The 20358-nt window shown below is 39.1% G+C and overlaps 2 protein-coding genes across 2 annotated transcripts in view; one reads left to right on the top strand and one right to left on the bottom strand.

Moving 5' to 3' along the window:
- Positions 1 to 2926: 2926 nt before the first annotated feature.
- Positions 2927 to 19727, top strand: LOC5576555 (NAD(P) transhydrogenase, mitochondrial). Its single transcript, XM_001662691.2, has 9 exons — positions 2927 to 3146; positions 3660 to 3826; positions 3914 to 4025; positions 16249 to 16403; positions 16467 to 16607; positions 16672 to 17125; positions 17185 to 18136; positions 18192 to 19346; positions 19412 to 19727. Exons 2-9 carry the CDS (start codon positions 3736 to 3738, stop codon positions 19550 to 19552), a joined length of 3201 nt encoding a protein of 1066 aa, XP_001662741.2. The 5' UTR covers positions 2927 to 3146; positions 3660 to 3735; the 3' UTR covers positions 19553 to 19727.
- The window catches only part of LOC5576554, a 58944-nt gene continuing 58229 nt past the window's right edge, over positions 19644 to 20358 (bottom strand). Inside the window, exon 13 of the mRNA XM_021850064.1 lies at positions 19644 to 20329. Within this exon, the coding sequence (XP_021705756.1) occupies positions 20008 to 20329 (322 nt within the window). The 3' untranslated portion in view covers positions 19644 to 20007. The remainder of the gene's footprint in view (positions 20330 to 20358) is intronic.

The raw sequence follows: 20358 nt of genomic DNA, 5'->3' as shown, positions 1-20358 counted from the left end.
CAGTTTCTAAAAGTGGTCAAATGATCTCGGGAATGTTCATGTGGCCGGAGTTATTGCGGTGGATCACTGGGTCAGGTCGGGTGACAAGGTTTCTGTGCTTCTGTGCCCTTGGAGGTAGGCAAATTTCAAGTCACAGATAATTTCCAGAATCGGCTATAATGTGACCACTATATCAATGCGTTTTAAGAAAAACGCGTTGGCGTAAACCTTCTGATAATCAATTAAATTGAATAATTATGTCAACTGCATTTGATTGATCCTATAAATGACCGTTTTTGGGGTCCCCGGAATGCCTCAAATTTATGATAAAGTGCACAATTGGTATCTCAACATCTGTGTCAAGCTTATGGGAACGCATTTTAGTGAACGATCTATATTATATTATATTATCTATATTATATTATTATCTATATTATATCTATATCTATATGTTCTATCTATATTATATTATTATCTATATTATATCTATATCTATATGTTCGATCTATACTTTTAGAGATTTGAAACAGTTTAGTACCTAACAAATCTAGAGTCGGTTCTTCAGGGCATTAAGTCCGAGAAGCCGCATCTGGTACACTCTAAATGGTGAAAAACTATCCATTTATGATGTTGAATATCAGATCTTCTTGATTTCTGCAAATTAAAATGATTGCCATTGGAAAAAAATAAAGATAACTTGGCTTGTCCCAAAAAATCGCCTTTTTCTACCCGACTTGACCCAGTAACTCACCGCAATAACTCCGGTTACATGAGGTTTCCCGAGTTCCTCTGGCCACTTCTAGAAACTAGATATGTGGGCCAATATACTGACAAAAAAATTTGAATCCGCTAAGTATCCGATTAATGGTAAGGGTTTTAGTAATTTTTCTTTCACTCAGGCCTATACGGCTTAAGTACGTGCTACATCAACATTTCCTTCCCCTATCCCAAGTAACGGTAAAGATGGGCGTGGCCGGGAATAGCGATATTCATACTCTTGGTATTTTTGTTCAAGATTGGATCAAGGTTTATTCCCAGACCTTGTTCTTGAAAGCAGTCAGGATGAGATTATCAAAGAGAAACATGAATGTTGTTAGTATCCAATCTACGAAATATACCGTAACCACGCTAACGCTATAGAGCATTGCATATCTTCAGGCGTCTAACATTATATGGAAATTTTTGACTTCGATTACAAAAATGGTTTGTACAAATGATTATCGCTAAGAGATTTGAGACCGGATTCATGGTCTACTAAAACTGGTATGTCAGAGTTAAGCGGCAAACCTTTAAAAATTTGATCAAATAATGATCGTAGAACAGATTGTTTATAAGGGTTTCAAAAATGCTAAAATTTCATCAACTTTTAATATTTGAATATAAATTTTTATATGTTATCGCTTCCAACAGAAATAGTTCTGAAATGAAGTTTCATAATATTACTCATTACTTCTGCATTCGTTTGGCTTAACTGATTAACAGAAATTATGTAATTTCGTTTAGTATATTGTGAATCCTCTACTTTCAAAGTTACCTGCATTATCAATGGTTTTATGGTATTTTCAATAAAGCATAATTGATGAATTACTTAGGAGAATGTAGAATTTCCTTTGGAAATTGTCTACCTTTAGGCGTATTCCGCGGTTCAAAGTGTTTTTAATTGTATAACAACTCAAAAAGTAGCAGACTTAGGTATTACCGTTTGGCCTTCATATTTGGTTTCAGGGGCTGCGGATTTAGTTAGGGTTCATTCAAATTAGTACGTAACGTAAAATTTGCCAATTTTAGACCCTCTCCCTCCTTCACGTGACAGCTTTTGTATAGAACATTATTTTTTTGTATGGACCGTAACATTATGTAAGATCACCTCCCTCCCCCTGTTTAAGCGATCCCTTAGTAATGACATTTTAAATATTACCAATCATTGGGTGATCAATGTTGCCCCATGCCAGCTTAATTCAAAAATCACTAGGGCCGAGCTTTTGCCCCACCTTCCTCTATAATGGTTATATTCAGTGATTCACAGAATTCGCAATGTATTAATAGACATGGTGAATACATGCAATCGGATATTGGAGGACATCCCAATCACCCTGAGTTCGGGTCCTAATGATCTACCGATTCTACAACAGCCTATACTGTCAATTCATGTAATACACTTTCTTTCTAATCCGTAGAGCTTTATTATTTTTCGAAAGTGTACTGTTTCGAAGTCAAAAAGTCTCACTGAAGTTGTGGGTATCAATTTTTGAATACATCATGATTCATTATTCTAACAAAATCCGCTGCCTTCGAACAGATGTTAATTTTTCGGTAGCATCATCACATTTTTTGCTTCCTCAAGGAAGTATATCAATTGTGTAAGTTAGATGCCATTTCGTAAAACTTTCACGACTCCAATGATGTTGCTTTAGGTCGCCTCGCAATCACATTTTTTAATCAAGAGCTCCATAAACATTATATTTAATCATTTGTTTTGATCTGAGCCTATCGCATCTAAATAACGTTTTAAGCGTTCTTGAAATGATCAATTAAAGTCAGTCTTGCTGCGATGCAGGGAAAAACTTGTTGAACCATTCAATTTGAGTTAACTGTTCACTGAGCACATGCACCAGAACTGCATCAACAGTCCGTGGGTTGCGCCTTGACGCATTGCTCGCAACACCGATGTAGTTCGTTGGTTTTCTGTATATACTCACGGCTTAGGGCAAACGCACATCTGCTTAGGTTTTGTTGTGGATGGTTTTATAGTTGAAATAAGCATCAGAGAATAAGAGAGAGAGAGAATTGTCTACAACGTATTGGTGCACAACTTCAACCTTACCGATGCAGACCACCATCTATCCCTATCCCGGCTAAACTGGGAGACGGCCACAAACACTGTCGCAGAGTTGTGCTCATGGCTGTAGGCCGGTTTGTTTGAATCCGCCAAGCTCCCCCACATCTCAGTCGAGTACAGTGACTCCGAGGAGACACTTGCCGGTTGCATTTATTTGGCAAACTGTCCACAGATTCGCGCTAAGTCTTTTGTTCTTTTTTCGATCGTTTCGTTTTATTTTCCGTGTCAAATCACCTTCGGTCGTAGTAAGCCTTGTAATCAGTGTGATTGCATTAATTGCATCAAGGTAGGCCGAAGGCAACCGTCGTCATCGATACGAAATCTATAGGTAAACTCCTGTTCAAATTTTAGGGTCAATATTCGCAGGGATGCAATGAGATGATGAGTGTGTAAAACCTTTTGTATGAAAGTGAATCTGAATGGGAATATGGGTGATGCAGTTGGTTAGTGGTAAAAATAACCCAACACGAGTACGGGAAGGCAACTTGTGGGTATGCAGGTATAACGTACATCGATAGGGGAAAAGTAACAAAATGCAGACATTTTGGTTAGAAATGATCGCCCACCCACCAAGAATGAAACGAAATAGTGAATGCCGCACAATCGATCGAATTACATTGAGTGTAGTTACTATTGATTCATAACATCCTTTTTGCGCATCAATTTTTATCACATATCATTCATACTTGAAACATCAATGAGATATACGTATGTAATTGAAATAAGTAAATCATTTTAAAAATGTAACTTGGTCGCAACCACCATAATTTTCCTAGCAAATATGTTATCAGTAGCCTACTTTGATTATATGCTCTCTATGTTTCTCTTCACTTTCGCGCAGGATTCGCACATTGCACCTTCGATCATTCATTCGGTGTGCTCTTTCGCTTGTTCGCTGATAACACAGCAGCCCAGAGATGACGCGTGGCATGCTGCGCCTTTGCACCTACGGAGGCGATGCCATTTTGCACATTTCCAAGCCGACGCATCCTTTGCGGCTGTTCTCAGGTAAAAAGATAGAAAGAAAAAGGAGGCTTATCCTTTCTATTTTATGAAACGTTCCTAGGTCTGACTTGAAAATATGCCCCTTTCCAGGTAGCGTGAAACTGCTGCAAAAGGATGGAAAACCGGCAACAGCTGTGACGGGAATCCCGTACAAAAATATTGTTATCGGTGTTCCGAAGGAAAGATGGGCCAACGAACGACGGTGAGTTGCGTATGATTTGTTATATAACTATGACTTCACGAAAAGTTTATACCGTTACATAAGACTTTTTTTGCACACACAAAAAAAAAACGGTCTCATATTTTTGAATTGACTGATGCACATGACTTAGTATAGTGCACTCTAACCAAACACTATTCGGAGCAGAATAACCTTATTTTAATTTAGCTTGCTGATAAATTGACCAAACTTTGTCGTATTAGATTCTTCGATTTTATCAATAATTGTTATCAATAGAGGATGGATATTATCCAATTATATAATAAAATCAATGCTAGATACGAAGCTGCAAAACAATTTTTATTAAACCTTTAAATGTTAGTGAAACACAGGGATGGTAGGAGATATTTTTCGAAGGGACTTGAAAAATAAATATTGGAATACTCTAAAAAGTCTCTATTTTCATGTAAAAACTTTATGCAAATAAAATGCTAATCTTAGCTTAGATTTCTTACACTTTAAGAAAATTAAAGAAAAGTTAAAACTTTCATACACTCCGGTTTACTACGATTATCAGTTTGTACCACTTATTTCGGGACATTTCGAAGGTTTGTTCTAGGGTTGAAGAAATTCGTATTAAAAAATTTCCGTGAAATCATACAAAAATTTCGAAAAGCTTTCTTTTCTATTTTGTCAATAATATTTTGTGTCATTTGTAGAATAACTTCTACAAGAAATACTCAAAAGATTCTCCCAGGAATTGCTCCATAATTTTTCCCAGCAATTATTTTATTTTTTTAGGAAGTCTTCCAGGAATTTTACAATAAATTCAATCGGGGGTTCCTCATAAATTTATCCAAACATTTTGAGTGCTTTCAAAGATTACATGATTAATTTTTGAAGAAAATTCTCAATGGATTCCTTAATTTAATAGTTCATTCAGGGTTCCCGACTGCAAACTGCTATAGCAATTATTCTCGTAAGTTCTTTGAGATTTTCTAGGGATTTCATAAAAAAATGCTTTAAGAAATTATGCAGGTTCATATAATAAATTTTTCAATAATTGTTTTTTTTTTAATTTTTTTAAGATTCATCATTTTCTCATGAATCCGGAAGAAATCCGGAGATGTTTGGAATGCTTCTCTCTTGTATGAATGTATCTTTTTTTTTGTTTCAAGCTGAGTTGGGAAAAGTTCTGAGATTCACACTACAGTAGGCAAGCGTAGCAAATCACAGTCATCGAAGCCAGTGAAACTCACGCCAATCGCTCTGTAGGCAAAACGCCTTGAAAATAGCAAAACAATCGGTGGCAACTCAAAACTACTGTAGAAAAATGTTCTATTTTCCGCTGCATTTCTCGCATTTACAGCCTTCAGACGTTCTTATTTTTCTAAGAAATCTCTCAAGGTGTTTTGAGATGAATTTCTTTTAATTCCGAACGAAAATAATATGAAATTCAAAACAATCCCCGAAATAATATCTGGAGTTATAACCGATTTTCTTGGAAGAATCGCTGGATTAATTCAGAGAAAGATCACTTCCTTGAGAAATTAATCTTTAAAGAAATCCCTGGAACAATTTTTGAGGGTGTCTTTGAAATAAAATTCTGGATGAATTTCTCAAGGTATCCTGAACAAAATATCTTGGAGGACTTTGGAAATTTTCGAATTAATTTTAAGCAAATACTTGAATTGCTTTCTCAGAAAATCAATAAAAACATATAGTAAACTTTAGCGTAATGTCACGAGGAATTAAGGCTAAATAGCCCATCACTATACAGTTTTTTTTTTTTTTTAAATTTCTTTATTAGTATCATTCCAAACATTACATTCATTTCTTATATCTAGGTGTTCTGTGTTATTTGACAACACTATCATCCTAATTTGGTAAAACAAATTTAAGATTTAATTAACATTTTGTTAACAACATATTACATTTCATTTGCCGTAGCAGTTCAGTTTTTTTACAGGTGAGTTGATTTCACCTGCTTATAAGAGAAAAAAAACGTTTTTAATATACTTAACCTAACTTAACCTAAACATATAACGCATTAATCGTGGCAATAGAAGATTGTAACGATTTTTGCCTGAAATTATTAATGATTGTATTTGACATTTGTTCCAATGTTTCAACATTGGATATTCTATGTAACTCATTGGTACTATACCAGGGAGGAAGCCTCAGAATCATTTTCAAAATTTTATTTTGAATTCTCTGCAGAGCTTTCTTCCTGGTATTACAACAGCTAGTCCATATTGGTACAGCATACAACATGGCTGGCCTGAAAATTTGTTTGAATATCAAAAGCTTGTTCTTAAGACAAAGTTTTGATTTTCTATTAATAAGGGGATAGAGACATTTTACATATTTATTACATTTGGCTTGAATGCCCTCAATGTGATTTTTGAAAGTTAAATTCTTATCTAGCATGAGCCCTAGATACTTAACTTCATCTGACCAATTTATTGGAACCAATCTCATCGTGACAACATGTCTACTTGAAGGTTTCAAATAAAGAGCTTTTGGTTTATGTGGGAATATTATTAGTTGAGTTTTGGAAGCATTAGGAGAAATCTTCCATTTTTGCAAGTATGAAGAAAAAATATCCAAACTTTTTTGCAATCGACTACAGATGACACGCAGGCTTCGTCCTTTGGCGGAGAGGCCTGTGTCATCCGCAAACAAAGATTTTTGACATCCCTGAGGTAGCTCAGGTAAGTCAGATGTGAAAATATTGTATAATATTGGTCCCAAAATGCTGCCTTGAGGAACACCAGCTCTTACAGGAAGTCTTTCAGATCTGGAGTTTTGATAATTAACCTGAAGTGTACGATTTGACAGATAACTTTGAATTATTCTAACAATGTATGTTGGAAAATTAAAGTTTTTTAATTTTACAATCAAACCTTCATGCCAAACACTGTCGAATGCTTTTTCTATGTCTAGAAGAGCAAGACCAGTAGAATAGCCTTCAGATTTGTTGGATCGGATCAAATTTGTTACACGTAAAAGTTGATGAGTGGTCGAATGTCCATGGCGGAATCCGAACTGTTCATTGGCAAAAATTGAATTTTCGTTGATGTGGGCCATCATTCTGTTCAAAATAACCTTTTCAAAAAGTTTACTGATGGAGGAAAGCAAACTGATTGGACGATAGCTAGAAGCTTCTGCAGGATTTTTGTCTGGTTTTAAAATTGGAACAACCTTAGCATTTTTCCATTTGTCAGGAAAATATGCTAATTGAAAACATTTGTTAAATATATCAACTAAAAATGATAAGCTACTTTCTGGAAGTTTCTTGATGAGGATGTAGAAAATTCCATCATCGCCAGGAGCTTTCATGTTTTTGAATTTTTTAATAATAGTTCTCGCTTCTTCCAAATCAGTCTCCCAGGCATTTTCGAAAACGTTCTCTTGATTGAGAATATTTTCGAACTCCTGAGTAACTTCATTTTCAATTGGACTAGTAAGTCCTAAATTAAAATTGTGCGCACTTTCAAACTGCATAGCAAGTTTTTGAGCTTTTTCGCAATTAGTTAGTAATAATTTGTTTTCCTCTTTCAATGCCGGTATTGGCTTCTGAGGTTTTTTCAAGATTTTCGATAATTTCCAAAAGGGCTTAGAGCCAGGGTCCAATTGAGAAATTTTATTTTCAAAATTTTTGTTTCTTAATTGAGCAAAACGTTTCTTGATTTCTTTCTGCAAATCCTGCCATATAATTTTCATAGCAGGATCGCGAGTGCGTTGAAATTGCCTTCTCCTCACGTTTTTAAGACGGATCAAGAGTTTAAGATCATCGTCTATAATCACGGATTCAAATTTTACTTCACATTTTGGAATTGCAATGCTCCGGGCTTCAACAATGGAATTTGTTGAAGTTTCAAGAGCATTGTCAATATCAAGTTTAGTTTCTAAAGAAATGTTAACATCAAGATTGGAATCAACATACGTTTTATATATATTCCAGTCGGCTCGTAAATAATTGAAAGTGGAGCTGATAGGATTGAGAATCGCTTCTTGGGATATTTGAAATGTAACAGGGACATGATCAGAATCAAAATCAGCATGAGTAATCAGTTGGCTACAAAGATGACTAGAGTCGGTTAAGACCAAATCAATCGTAGATGGATTTCTAGAAGAGGAAAAACATGTGGGGCTATCAGGGTATTGAATTGAGAAATATCCTGAAGAGCACTCATCAAATAAAATTCTGCCGTTCGAATTACTTTGAGAATTATTCCATGACCGATGTTTGGCATTAAAGTCACCAATGACAAAAAATTTTGACTTATTGCGAGTCAATTTACGCAAGTCAGTTTGGAGCAAATTAACTTGCTGCCCAGAGCATTGAAAAGGCAAATAGGCAGCTATGAAAGTATATTTACCAAACTGTGTTTCAACAGAAACACCTAAAGTTTCAAAAACTTTAGTTTCAAATGATGAAAACAGTTGATGTTTTATACGCCTATGAATGATGATTGCAACTCCCCCACATGCCCCATCAAGTCGATCATTACGATAAACAAAAAAGCCATCACTATACAGTAAGGACCCGATTTTGTCAGCCCCTCGATGAATTTTAGGCTGACAAAATGGGGAACCTGACAAAATCGAGTCATTTTATTTTGTTCCTGTTTTTCAAATTTTAAAGTGTTACATGGTTAGATGGACTTTTAAGAAGGCGATGGACATGGGCGTAGCCAGTGTTTTTTTTTTATTCGGAGTCCCCCTCCTTATATTGGTAATATCGATATTTAACACTTATTAAAAGGCATTGCCATTGCCCCCTCTGGCTACGCCCATGCGTGCATAACATCAAAAATCATCATCAATTTTAATGTAAACGTGGTAAAACATGACGATAACAATTTGTTTGATAAATTTAAAATAGGCTGACAAAATCGGGTCAGTACTGTAGTATATTATCACTATATGTGCTTACATGCAGAAAGTATGTTGATACTTTTTCAGCTACATCACTGCAATACCAACTGATTTTCTTTAATTCGGAATTGTGACATAATTCAGCAGTAATCATCAACAACGTGTACAAAGTTCAATGACGGCCTACTTCGCCTTAACAGTCCGCTGTTATTTCAGTATTAAATATTTTAGGCCTTGCAGGACGTCGGACATGTTTTCAAGCTGAGAATCCATAAAATCCTTCGACAATGTTATTATAATCTATACAAGATCCCTCTATGCAATCTGTGTATTGATCATACCAGCGTATGCGACGGATATTTTGGATTATACAGATTAAAATCGGAATCACTGTCACCCATATAGCCCGAGACTAGATTATGGTTGAAAATAATGAATTCCTAAACCGATCACCAAGAAGTTCATAAAAGTAGTTTATGGAACAAGTTTTAAATTTGTTTTACCAAATTAGGATGATAGTGTTGTCAAATAACACAGAACACCTAGATATAAGAAATGAATGTAATGTTTGGAATGATACTAATAAAGAAATTAAAAAAAAAAAAAAAAAAAAAAAAAAAAAAAAAAAAAAAAAAAAAAAAAAAAAAAAAAAATAAGTTTATGGAACAAGCTGCAGAATGACGATTTTTACAGCACAAGTTGTAAATTTATCCTACGAGGCTTGTCGAAGCTGATCCAGTGATTCCAGTTGAACAAAATCTTCCGGTTTACTGTTACTTTCTACTCGTAATAGTTCCCGACTGTGAATCCTACTCTGACGAAGAATTTCCGGTCAATGGAAGATCTCCAGGACCGGTGTCTTGAACAGGCGTTTCGACGACTATTCGTCGCTGCTACTTCACGATCTACTCGAACTAGTACCGGCGGTGGTCATAGCATACTTTGATAGAGACCTTCCTCAATGACGACTCGGTTTCTTGATGCTAAACGGTCAGGTACCGAAGCCAGAACTGTGAACCCGGTGGTGGGCAGCTTCCGGTGCACAGGAGCTTCGACGACCGAAACCGATGTTACGTTACGTACTTGGTCTTGTTTTCAGCAGCGAAAAATACGCTGGAGGAAGGGGAAGTGCTTGTCACAGAGGCAATGGGCACGGTCGAGAACTGGATAGATGGAGTGAAGCTGAAGATAGCCCACCACAAAACGGAGGTACCACTAGTCAGCAATCGCAAAGCAGTTCAACACGCTGAGATTACCGTCGGGAAACATGTCATAGAATCACAGCGGTCACTCAGACATTTCTTCTTCTTCTTGGCATTAACGTCCCCACTGGGACAGAGCCGGCTACTCAGCTTAGTGTTCTTATGAGCACTTCCACAGTTATTAACTGATAGCTTTCTTTGCCTAAGTTGCCATTTTTTCGCATTGGTATGTCATGTGGCAGGTACGATGATACTCTATTGCCAGGGAAGTCAAGAAAATTTCCATTACGAAAAGATCCAGGACCGGCCGGGATTCGAACCCAGACACCTTCAGCATGGCTTTGCTTTGTAGTCGCGGACTCTAACCACTCGGCTAAGGAAGGCCTCTCTCAGACACCTGGGCGTAATGATAGACGATCGTCTAAACTTCAACAACCACGCATGTGAGAAGGCGGCATTGGGACCAACGCACTTACAAGGATCATGCCGAACGCGCATGGTCCGAGAAGCAGTAGGAGGCGTCTTCTGACTAGTGTATCATCGTCGATACTGATGTATGGAGTTCCGGCCCTGGAGTGTAGCACTGCAAACCGTGCGCAATCGGGGCAAGCGCAAAAGCACGTTTCGGCTCATGGCCATAAAAGTAGCAAGCGCGTACAGAACAATATCGTCGAAGGCACTATGTATGATCACCGGGATGATTCAGATTTGCATCACCTTGGAAGAAAATATCGAGTACCGTAATTCTGGGTAAGATTGATCAGTTTTTGAGATATTTCTTAAATTTTTCATTTAAAAATTCAAATCACGCAAGTTTTATATTTTTTTTTTAAACAAGTACTGGCACCCACCGCTCGTGTCTATATACTGTATTTTTGTTTTCAAAAGATTTAAGTATGTTTAAATAAATGATTTAGGTAAATTTTTGATTTAGCTGATATGGGGTAACATTGATCACCCCATGTAAACAATGTTCGGTAATATTGAAAATGTCGTTACTTACTTAAATCATCGCCTCTGAGCCGAATATGAAAACCAAACTCTTACAAGTCATTTAAGTTATTGAAAAAATAAAAACACCTCGAACCACGGAATACGCCTAAAGGTAGGCAATTTCCTAAGGAAATTCTACATTCTTAACAGTAATTCGTCAATGTTGCCTAACTGCACATTCTTATGAATGTTTTGACAACGGAATCGTTTTTTTTTTCGATGTCATTTTTAGTAAGAATCACAATTTTTTTGCTCATATCGCTTGCACAACTGGTCGGGGTTCTGCTAAACCGCATCAAACGCCAATTTTTTCAAAAATGAGTTATTTACACTAGAGGATTCAGATTATCATAACCTATCTACATTTAAGATATCGAATAATTTGAACCATCCCTCGTTGAGTAAATTAAAAATATTTCTCTAGCAGGATATGTAAAACTGAAATTGTATCCAACCAGAGCGAACCATAAACCTTAGCTTGTCATTGGAGGTAATTTAGAATTCTGATTAAAGACGGCATTTTTTTTAATTCTTCCTCAAATATTGCTAAGTGGCCATTCCGGACAACATACAGTAACAACACCAACGGATTTTAGTATGTCATGTAAGTTAACAGCTTTGTAATATACAGTATTGTTTCGGTGGTGCTGATCTTATATCATTCCAATTTTGTTCAGCCACACCGCACCAAGTACAATTTATATAAAAATCGTGTTTTTTTTTATGAAGAAAAGATATCAACATTCGCTAAACGCTTGCCTTCGCTTTATATATAATATGTCGATGGGTCCATGCAGGAACCGTGATGAAATAACAAGACATTTGAATTTGATGTTGCCTGAATAATTTGGAAGCACTTGGTGCGCTTTAGCTGTTCAGAAAATGACGTTTTCACCTGTTTCCAGCATCAAGCCTCCTTGATCAGATCGCGCACAGCTTGTTTCGAGTAATTCGCTTTGAATTCAACAGTTCAAAATGACCGAGAGGTAGCACGCCTAATCACCACTCGAAGGACACGAGTTCGAATCCCGATTAATATTTTTTTTACGTTGTCCCTAACAAAGAGTCATAAAAAATCAATCAACTTTCAGCTTTTATGACTATTTTTGAACAATAAAGCAGTTTCATGTACAACGGGAATGATGAAATGCATGCCATTCCTGGTATGCACTTCACATAAATAATCGTGAACTTGTTCAGCCAAAGTGTGCTAAATGGGAGTAACTTGGTGCGCTCTGGCAGATCAAATTCATGATTTTCTTCGATCGTCACATTCTTTAACTACATCATTATTGTCTTTTTTCAAATCTTTGAATGCGTGAGGGACTTGGTTCAATAAATCTTCTGTTGAAATAGATAATCCATCAAGAGAAAGTCGGTAGAATACGTTAGAATACGAATTGGCTTGTACCAATTCATACCACTACATTGTGGCCAGTTCTATGGAAAATTACAAATATTTTCCGTTCATAGTACATAAACATTTGTGACAAGCATTCCAACATGTAGGGCGATGATATGAACCTTTTTTTTCCTTTTTTTTTGTTCTTGGAAATCATGAAACACATTCAGCCATACCGAACTGAAAACCATTTTCTTCAATTTTTGTTCAGCCAGAGTGCACTAAGTACCTCCTGATTTGAAATCAAATCTAATTAAATGGAAAATATTTGATGTTTTTTTTTTGAATATTCTATCTTGAGTTACTTATTGGACCCTGTTAGTCATTCGTGAACGGTGAAATTTTCAAAAGAGACATTTGCGATTTACTCGCAGATGAGTGAACTTTAAACTTAAATATCTCAAAATAATACTTTTGGCACTTGGTGCGGTTTAGCAGAACCCCGACCAACTTATGTGAGACATGAGTTTTCGGTAGTGTCATCCTTAAACATTGAAATTGTTGTTTCAAAAAGTTGTTAAATTTACGCATGAAGTAAATGCAATTTCCGAAAACATTATAATTTTCATTAGCTCATGAATATAAAAAGGAGCAGTGCAATTCATCCTTTGGAAATATTTCATCAATAAATGGTGATAGGAACTTTTTACGAAATGGGTCATTCCGATCAATGTTACCCCGCTGATCAATGATACCCCGGATTACGGTACTATCAGAGAAGAGGCACTAAACAGGTAGGGAAATTGACGAGAATCGGCTCGCTGGTCAAGTGACAGCAACCATGGGATGCCTCTGAGAAAGGTAGGTGGACCCACAGACTCATCCTGAATGTGTCGTCCTGGGTAAACAGGAAGCATGGCGAAGTGAACTTCAACCTGACACAGTTCCTGTCATGTCACGGTTGCTTCAAACAGTATTTGCATCGGTTCGGCCACGTGCTTTCACCGTTCTGTCCCGTGTGTAGTGAGAGAGAGGAAACGCCGGAACATGTTGTCTTCGATTGCCCGAGATTCAACATAGAATGAAGCCCGGCGGCGGCTGCTTTTGGACAGGACTTCAATGCCGACAAGCAAAATGCAAAATGGAAAAGCAAAGCAAAATGGTAAGCGATCCTAACCTTTGGAGTCTGGCGACCGATATGGTAGTGGAGATAACGTCTATATGGCAGAGAAACTTGCGGGAAGAGCAGGGAAGCATCAGAGAGAAAGAAGATGAAGATCACCCCTGCGATAGCCACCGGCAGTGCTGTAAACATTCGACACTTTGCATGACATTCGTTTCGTTGCCATGGTCAGCAGTCACAGCACGAGCTGTAGAATGAACGTCGACAAACAAAAAAAGTGTCAGTCAAATGTCGTCTGACATGATGACATAAGCATAAATCATAAGTTTTGCATAGAATTCAGACATCGGAGCATAAACAACACGAATAGTTTGATTTTCCCTGTTTTGTCGAATGTGACACATATGTACAGTGAAAGAAAACAGAAACAAACAAAACCGTAATGATTCTTAGCAAAGCTTTGTGGTCAGTGGCGTTCAATTGACATTTTTCTTTTCGACATTCGTTTGATCGCTCGTGTTGTGTTGTTAACCCGTATAGGCCTGAGTGAAAGAAAATTACTAAAACTCTCACCGCCCAGCGAATACTTAATGGATTTCAATTTTTTTTTGTCAGTATACTCGTACACATATCTTGTTTCTAAAAGTGTTCAAAGGATCTCGAGAATGTTCATGTGGCCGGAGTTATTGCGGTGGATCACTGGGTCAAGTCGGGTGACAAGGTTTCTGTGCTTCTGTGCCCCTGGAGGTAGGCAAATTTCAAGTCACAGATAATTTCCAGAATAGGCTATAATGTGGCCACTATATCAATGAGTTTTAAGAAAAACGCATTAGCGTAAACCTTCTGATAATCAATTAAATTGAATAATTATGTCAACTGCATTTGATTGATCCTATAAATGGCCCTTTTTGGGTCCCAGAATGCCTCAAATTATGATAAAGTGCACAATTGGTATCTTAACATCTGTGTCAAGCTAATGGGAACGCATTTTAGTGAACTATTATGTTCGATCTATACTTTTAGAGATTTGAAACAGTTTTGTACCTAACAAATCTAGAGCCGGTTCTTCAGGGCATTAAGTCCGAGTGACCGCATCTGGTACACTCTAAACGGTGAAAAACTTTTCATTTAGAATGTTGAATATCAGATCTTAATGATTTCTGAAAATTAAAATGATTGCTATTGGAAATAAATAAAGATAACTTGGCATGTCCCAAAAAATCGCCTTTTTCTACCCGACTTGACCCAGTAACCCACCGCAATAGCTCCGGCTACATGAGGTTTCCCGACTTCCTCCGGCCACTTCTAGAAACTAGATATGTGGGCCAGTACACTGACAAAAATTATTTGAATCCGTTAAGTATCCGATAAGTGGTAAGGGTTTTAGTATTTTTGCTTTCACTCAGGCCTATACGGGTTAAGGAAAGCGCAGCCAAATATCAGCGAAAACGTGTCAACTACCGTGATTGCTTACAATACTGACCACCGATAGTCGGGGCACCATCAGTGCAGACGTCTCAAAAACGGTTCAGGTTACAACCTCCGATACCAGAGGAAGTCAGGAGGAGAAAGAGAAGCGAAGGAAGATGAAAAGGCAGTCTGCTCAACACGCAAGAGCAAACCACTGGTAGCGCAGAGTGAAAGAGCACAGAGTTGGAAAACGCCAAGAGCCTAATAGAAGTGCAGATGTAGACCTTCTACAGGATTATTAAACGCGGCTAGCGATGCTGAGACTATTACCCCAAGATGCCTAAGGAATCGCTTGGGCTCTATGATGTAATCACCTACCGAGATAAGCGCCCGGTGCTCGGACTTGCGGTAGTCGACCAACACCACCTCAGTCTTGTGAGTGGTCCGTCCTAGTTTCCTGTACCTCATCAATTTTTCAACTATGAACATAGAGTGCGCTGCCGTCAACTTTACTTCCTCCATCAAACATTCGACTGTGATGCCTATTCGAGGGCTTACGTAACGTGGTTATCGAGATTCAACTGTTATCGTCAACTCTCATTACGTGTTTTAGAATTTGCTAGCTTAGCTAAGCCTGACTGATTGCACTGTATGTGTTTATGTTTGCTACTGTGACTGGGTTATGATAGCTGATCGGATCGGTAAAGTGCTTATTAGCTAGCTGTGGATTATGGAATTCTGGACGTTCATCGAAACTGTTTAGTTGATGACGAGCCCTTTTAATGGTGGCTGACAGTCCACGGGTGTTGAAGTGCGAGCTCCAAGATCTAGTAGATCCGAGGGTTCTATTTCTCTTTATGGATACTTTATCTCCTTACTATCCTCTGGATACTGAATTCGCCGTAGAGTTGGGTAAGCTCGTGGTTTATCTTTCGCCGCCTCACATCGTTTTTCTGCACACCGCTTAATATCGTTTTAAGCACCCAGCGTTTGAAGACTCCAAGTGCTTGCAGGTCCTCCTCGAGCATCGTCCATGTTTCATGCCCGGTCTTATGAGCGTTTTGTACATGGTACATTTGGTGCAGGTGTGAAACTTTTTTTACCGTAGGCCTTCTACTGATGATACGCCTTCGTATTTCACGGCTTATGCTATTACCATCCGAGTTAACCTATCTACATCATGCTGAAGACTGCCTTCCCAAAGCTGGTCAGTTATAACAATATTTAGTCGAAGTTGTTGACTGCATTTCTTTTTGCAAATCTACAGAAAATTTATAAAAACTAATAAAATCGAATGCTCTCGAATTTCAGTGTCGCCGTAACACCGGCTGTAACGGCCACCCTGGTGAAGAAGGGCTTCAAAGTGAACGTGGAATCTGGCGCTGGATTTGACGCTAAATTCCGGGATGCGGACTACGCATCTGCTGGAGCCAATATCGTCGACAAGTCGCAAGCATTCCAATCCGGTTGGTTTAGACTTTTGTGTGAATGAGTGCAAAGATTTAGCTAATATCATATTTCTTCCCCAGATATTGTACTTAAGGTCAGACAGCCAATGGACAACGAAATTCCCACCCTGAAGGAAAACTCAACGCTAATTTCATTCCTCTATCCTACGCAAAACAAGGATCTGATAGATAAGTTATCCCAGAAGAAACTTAATGCATTTGGTGAGTAGATTAATCTGAATGTCTAGACGCAGAAAAAAACCCTGTCTATGAATCGTTTTTTTAGCAATGGACGCCATTCCAAGAATTTCTCGTGCACAAGTCTTCGATGCTCTGTCATCGATGGCCAATATTTCCGGTTACCGAGCGGTTATTGAAGCAGCCAATCACTTCCCGCGATTCTTCACGGGACAGATCACTGCCGCTGGTAAAGTACCTCCAGCGAAGATTCTAGTCATTGGAGGAGGTGTTGCTGGGTTGGCCGCTATTGGTCAGGCACGTGGTATGGGAGCCATCGTGAGAGCCTTCGATACGCGTCCAGTTGTCAAGGAACAGGTCGAGAGTATGGGTGCCGAATTTCTGACGATTAATATTGAAGAGGATGGTTCTACTGCCGGTGGTTACAGCAAGGAAATGAGTAAGGAATTCATTGAGGCTGAAATGTCACTGTTCGCCAAGCAATGTAAGGAAGTTGACGTGATCATCACTACCGCCTTGATTCCTGGAAGGAAGGCTCCTATGTAAGTTATTTTGATGTTTAATTGAACAATTTTTTTAAATAGTGTTCTGACAATTCCAGTCTCATCACCGAAGAGATGGTCAAGTCAATGAAGCCTGGTAGCGTCATTGTTGATCTGGCAGCTGAAGCAGGAGGTAATGTTGCTACAACCGTTCCCGGAAAAGTTGAAGTCGTACACGACGTAGTTCACGTTGGATTGACCGATTTCCCCAGTCGCTTACCGACACAAAGCTCAACTCTGTACGCGAATAATATTTCAAAGTTTTTGCTTTCGATGGGAGAGAAGGACCACTTCAACATTAATCTCGAGGATGAGGTTGTTCGAGGAAGTATTGTGCTACAGAATGGAAACTTGATGTGGCCTCCACCAGTTATCTCCGTGTCTGCAAAACCACCACCAGCTGTAGCTGCTGCAGCAACGCCAGCAACCAAAGTTGAAGTTCAGCCACCGAATCCATTCAATGATACACTGAAGAACAGCATGCTATACACCACTGGATTGGGAAGCTTACTTGGGTTGGGCGCCATCTCTCCTAATCCAGCGTTCACTACCATGATGACAACTTTTGCAATGTCTGGAATTGTGGGTTATCACACGGTTTGGGGAGTTACTCCAGCCTTGCATTCACCTCTCATGTCGGTTACAAACGCAATTTCTGGTATCACGGCTGTTGGCGGATTGCTGATGATGGGTGGTGGCGTGACACCAACGAACACGATTGAAACTCTAGCTGCTAGCGCTGCGTTGATTTCATTCATTAACATCTTCGGTGGATTCCTGGTCACTCAACGTATGTTGGACATGTTCAAGAGGCCCACCGATCCACCAGAGCACAACTACTTGTACGGAATTCCCGGTGCATTGTTCTTGGGAGGATATGGCTTAGCTGCTCTACAAGGTATGCCCGAAATTCATCAAATGGCTTACCTCGCTTCTAGCTTGTGCTGTATCGGAGCTTTGGTTGGTTTATCCTCGCAGAAGACCTCTCGTCTCGGAAATGCTCTTGGAATGGTAAGTTAGATGAATGTTTGGGTTTCGGGCAATTGCTTTATACAATCTTTTCCAGATCGGTGTCACTGGAGGTATTGCGGCAACCCTGGGTCATATGGCCCCCAGCACCGAAGTGCTAATGCAAATGGGTGGCGTGGCTGGTATTGGTGGATTGTTGGGAACGATAATTGCGAAGAGAATCCAAATTACCGATCTACCTCAACTAGTGGCTGCCTTCCACAGCTTGGTAGGCGCTGCAGCTGTATTAACCTGTGTGGCGACTTACATGCACGATTTCCCCACTTTGGCAACTGACCCGGCTGCCAATGTTCTGAAGACTGCTCTGTTCCTGGGTACGTACATCGGAGGCGTTACTTTCAGTGGTTCTCTCGTAGCTTATGGTAAACTGCAAGGTATCTTGAACTCTTCTCCACTGTTGCTTCCTGGTCGCCACATGATCAATGCCGGTCTGTTGGCCGGTAATCTGGGTGCTATGGCGATGTTCTACATGGAACCAACAATGGCTGGTGGATTGGGACTTTTGGGTACCACCGCTGCATTGTCTACGGCAATGGGAGTCACGCTAACAGCTGCCATTGGTGGTGCTGACATGCCTGTCGTTATCACCGTGTTGAACTCTTATTCTGGCTGGGCGCTCTGTGCTGAAGGCTTCATGTTGAACAACAATCTCATGACCATTGTTGGTGCACTGATTGGATCATCAGGTGCCATCTTGTCATACATCATGTGTAAGGCAATGAACCGATCGCTGGCCAACGTTATCTTGGGAGGTTACGGTACATCTTCAACTGGAGGAGGCAAACCTGCTGAAATCGTTGGAACTCACACCGAGGTTAATGTGGACGGCGTTGTTGACATGATCAAAAACTCTAAGAATATCATCATTACGCCCGGGTATGGTTTGTGCGTTGCTAAGGCTCAATACCCCATTGCCGAAATGGTCAACATCTTGAAGTCGCATGGCAAGAAGGTTCGTTTCGGTATCCATCCAGTCGCTGGAAGAATGCCTGGACAGTTGAACGTGCTGTTGGCTGAAGCCGGAGTTCCATATGACGATGTTCTCGAAATGGAGGAAATTAATGAAGACTTCACGGATACTGACTTGGTTTTGGTTATTGGTGCAAACGATACTGTCAACAGCGCTGCAGAAGACGATCCCAACTCGATCATTGCCGGTATGCCAGTTCTGCGTGTATGGAAGGCTGATCAGGTAATGACGAATATATCAGGTTGAAAACATTTCAGGTGGAAATACTTAAACGCGTTATCTTACAGGTCGTGGTGATGAAACGCTCGCTTGGCGTTGGATATGCTGCCGTTGACAATCCAATCTTCTACAAACCGAACACGTCCATGTTGCTGGGAGATGCCAAGAAGACTTGCGATGCTCTGTTGGCCAAGATTAAGGAAGCATGACTATGAATGAGCGAGATAGAGCTAGATTTGTATTGGAATTATGTTCAAACTCTACTTTATAGGTAAAATGTGTCTATTTGAATGTGTTATCAGTGCCATCGAATGATGTTTTTAATCTATGTAGGTGAAATGTGTAAATAAATGCGATTCGAATGAAGAAGATGATGCCGACGAACTAAAAAGTATTTTTTATATAGTACTGCAGACTTCGACCTGACCTCCGATGTGATCATGCTTGCATTTGATTCCTAATTGGAATTATGTACACTTTTTAGAGTGTAGATTTTTTCAAATTGTAACAGATTATGGGCCCAGAAGCCACTGCGTGTTTCGTCCTACGAAATGATTGATTTGTTCTGCAAACAATTATCGGCAAGGTTGTAGTTGAAATACTAAATGCGGTTTTAATATTCATCAAACTTAAACTAATTCACCTGACAATATTTTTTTCATTTTCATTTTATATGACGAACATCAACTAGCACAGAAGGTGCGGTCAATGTAGGATATGTCTTTAGCCGCTGCAGCTCAAGCATTGTTCCGAGTTCCAATATTTGCGCATGTTGAGCCTGTACGAGCCGTACCCATCGGGCACGATCCACTATTGCTGTCATCCGTGCCTGAGCCGCCTTTTGCTCGATTTCTTCCATTTCGGAATCCTTTTGCAGATGTTGCTCGGTGACATCCACATTCAAGTCTTGTGTTTGCTTATCCAGTAGCTTATTCTCTTTGCGCTTGACGTTGATTTTCTCTTCCAACTCTTCGACAGATTTTTTCCTGAAACAGTACTAAAGATTAATCTTCTG

This window comes from Aedes aegypti, chromosome 1 (genome assembly GCF_002204515.2).
Source record: "Aedes aegypti strain LVP_AGWG chromosome 1, AaegL5.0 Primary Assembly, whole genome shotgun sequence".
NCBI classification, from domain to species: domain Eukaryota; kingdom Metazoa; phylum Arthropoda; class Insecta; order Diptera; family Culicidae; genus Aedes; species Aedes aegypti.
This window is presented reverse-complemented; position numbering and strand designations above follow the sequence as displayed.

Bases quoted from the DNA above. Each gene is read 5' to 3' on its own strand.
- LOC5576555 (XM_001662691.2), top strand. From the start codon at position 3,736: ATGACGCGTGGCATGCTGCGCCTTTGCACCTACGGAGGCGATGCCATT. The intron at 4,026-16,248 runs GTGAGTTGCGTA...CTCGAATTTCAG, and splicing joins AGATGGGCCAACGAACGACG to TGTCGCCGTAACACCGGCTG. The intron at 16,404-16,466 runs GTTGGTTTAGAC...TTTCTTCCCCAG, and splicing joins GTCGCAAGCATTCCAATCCG to ATATTGTACTTAAGGTCAGA.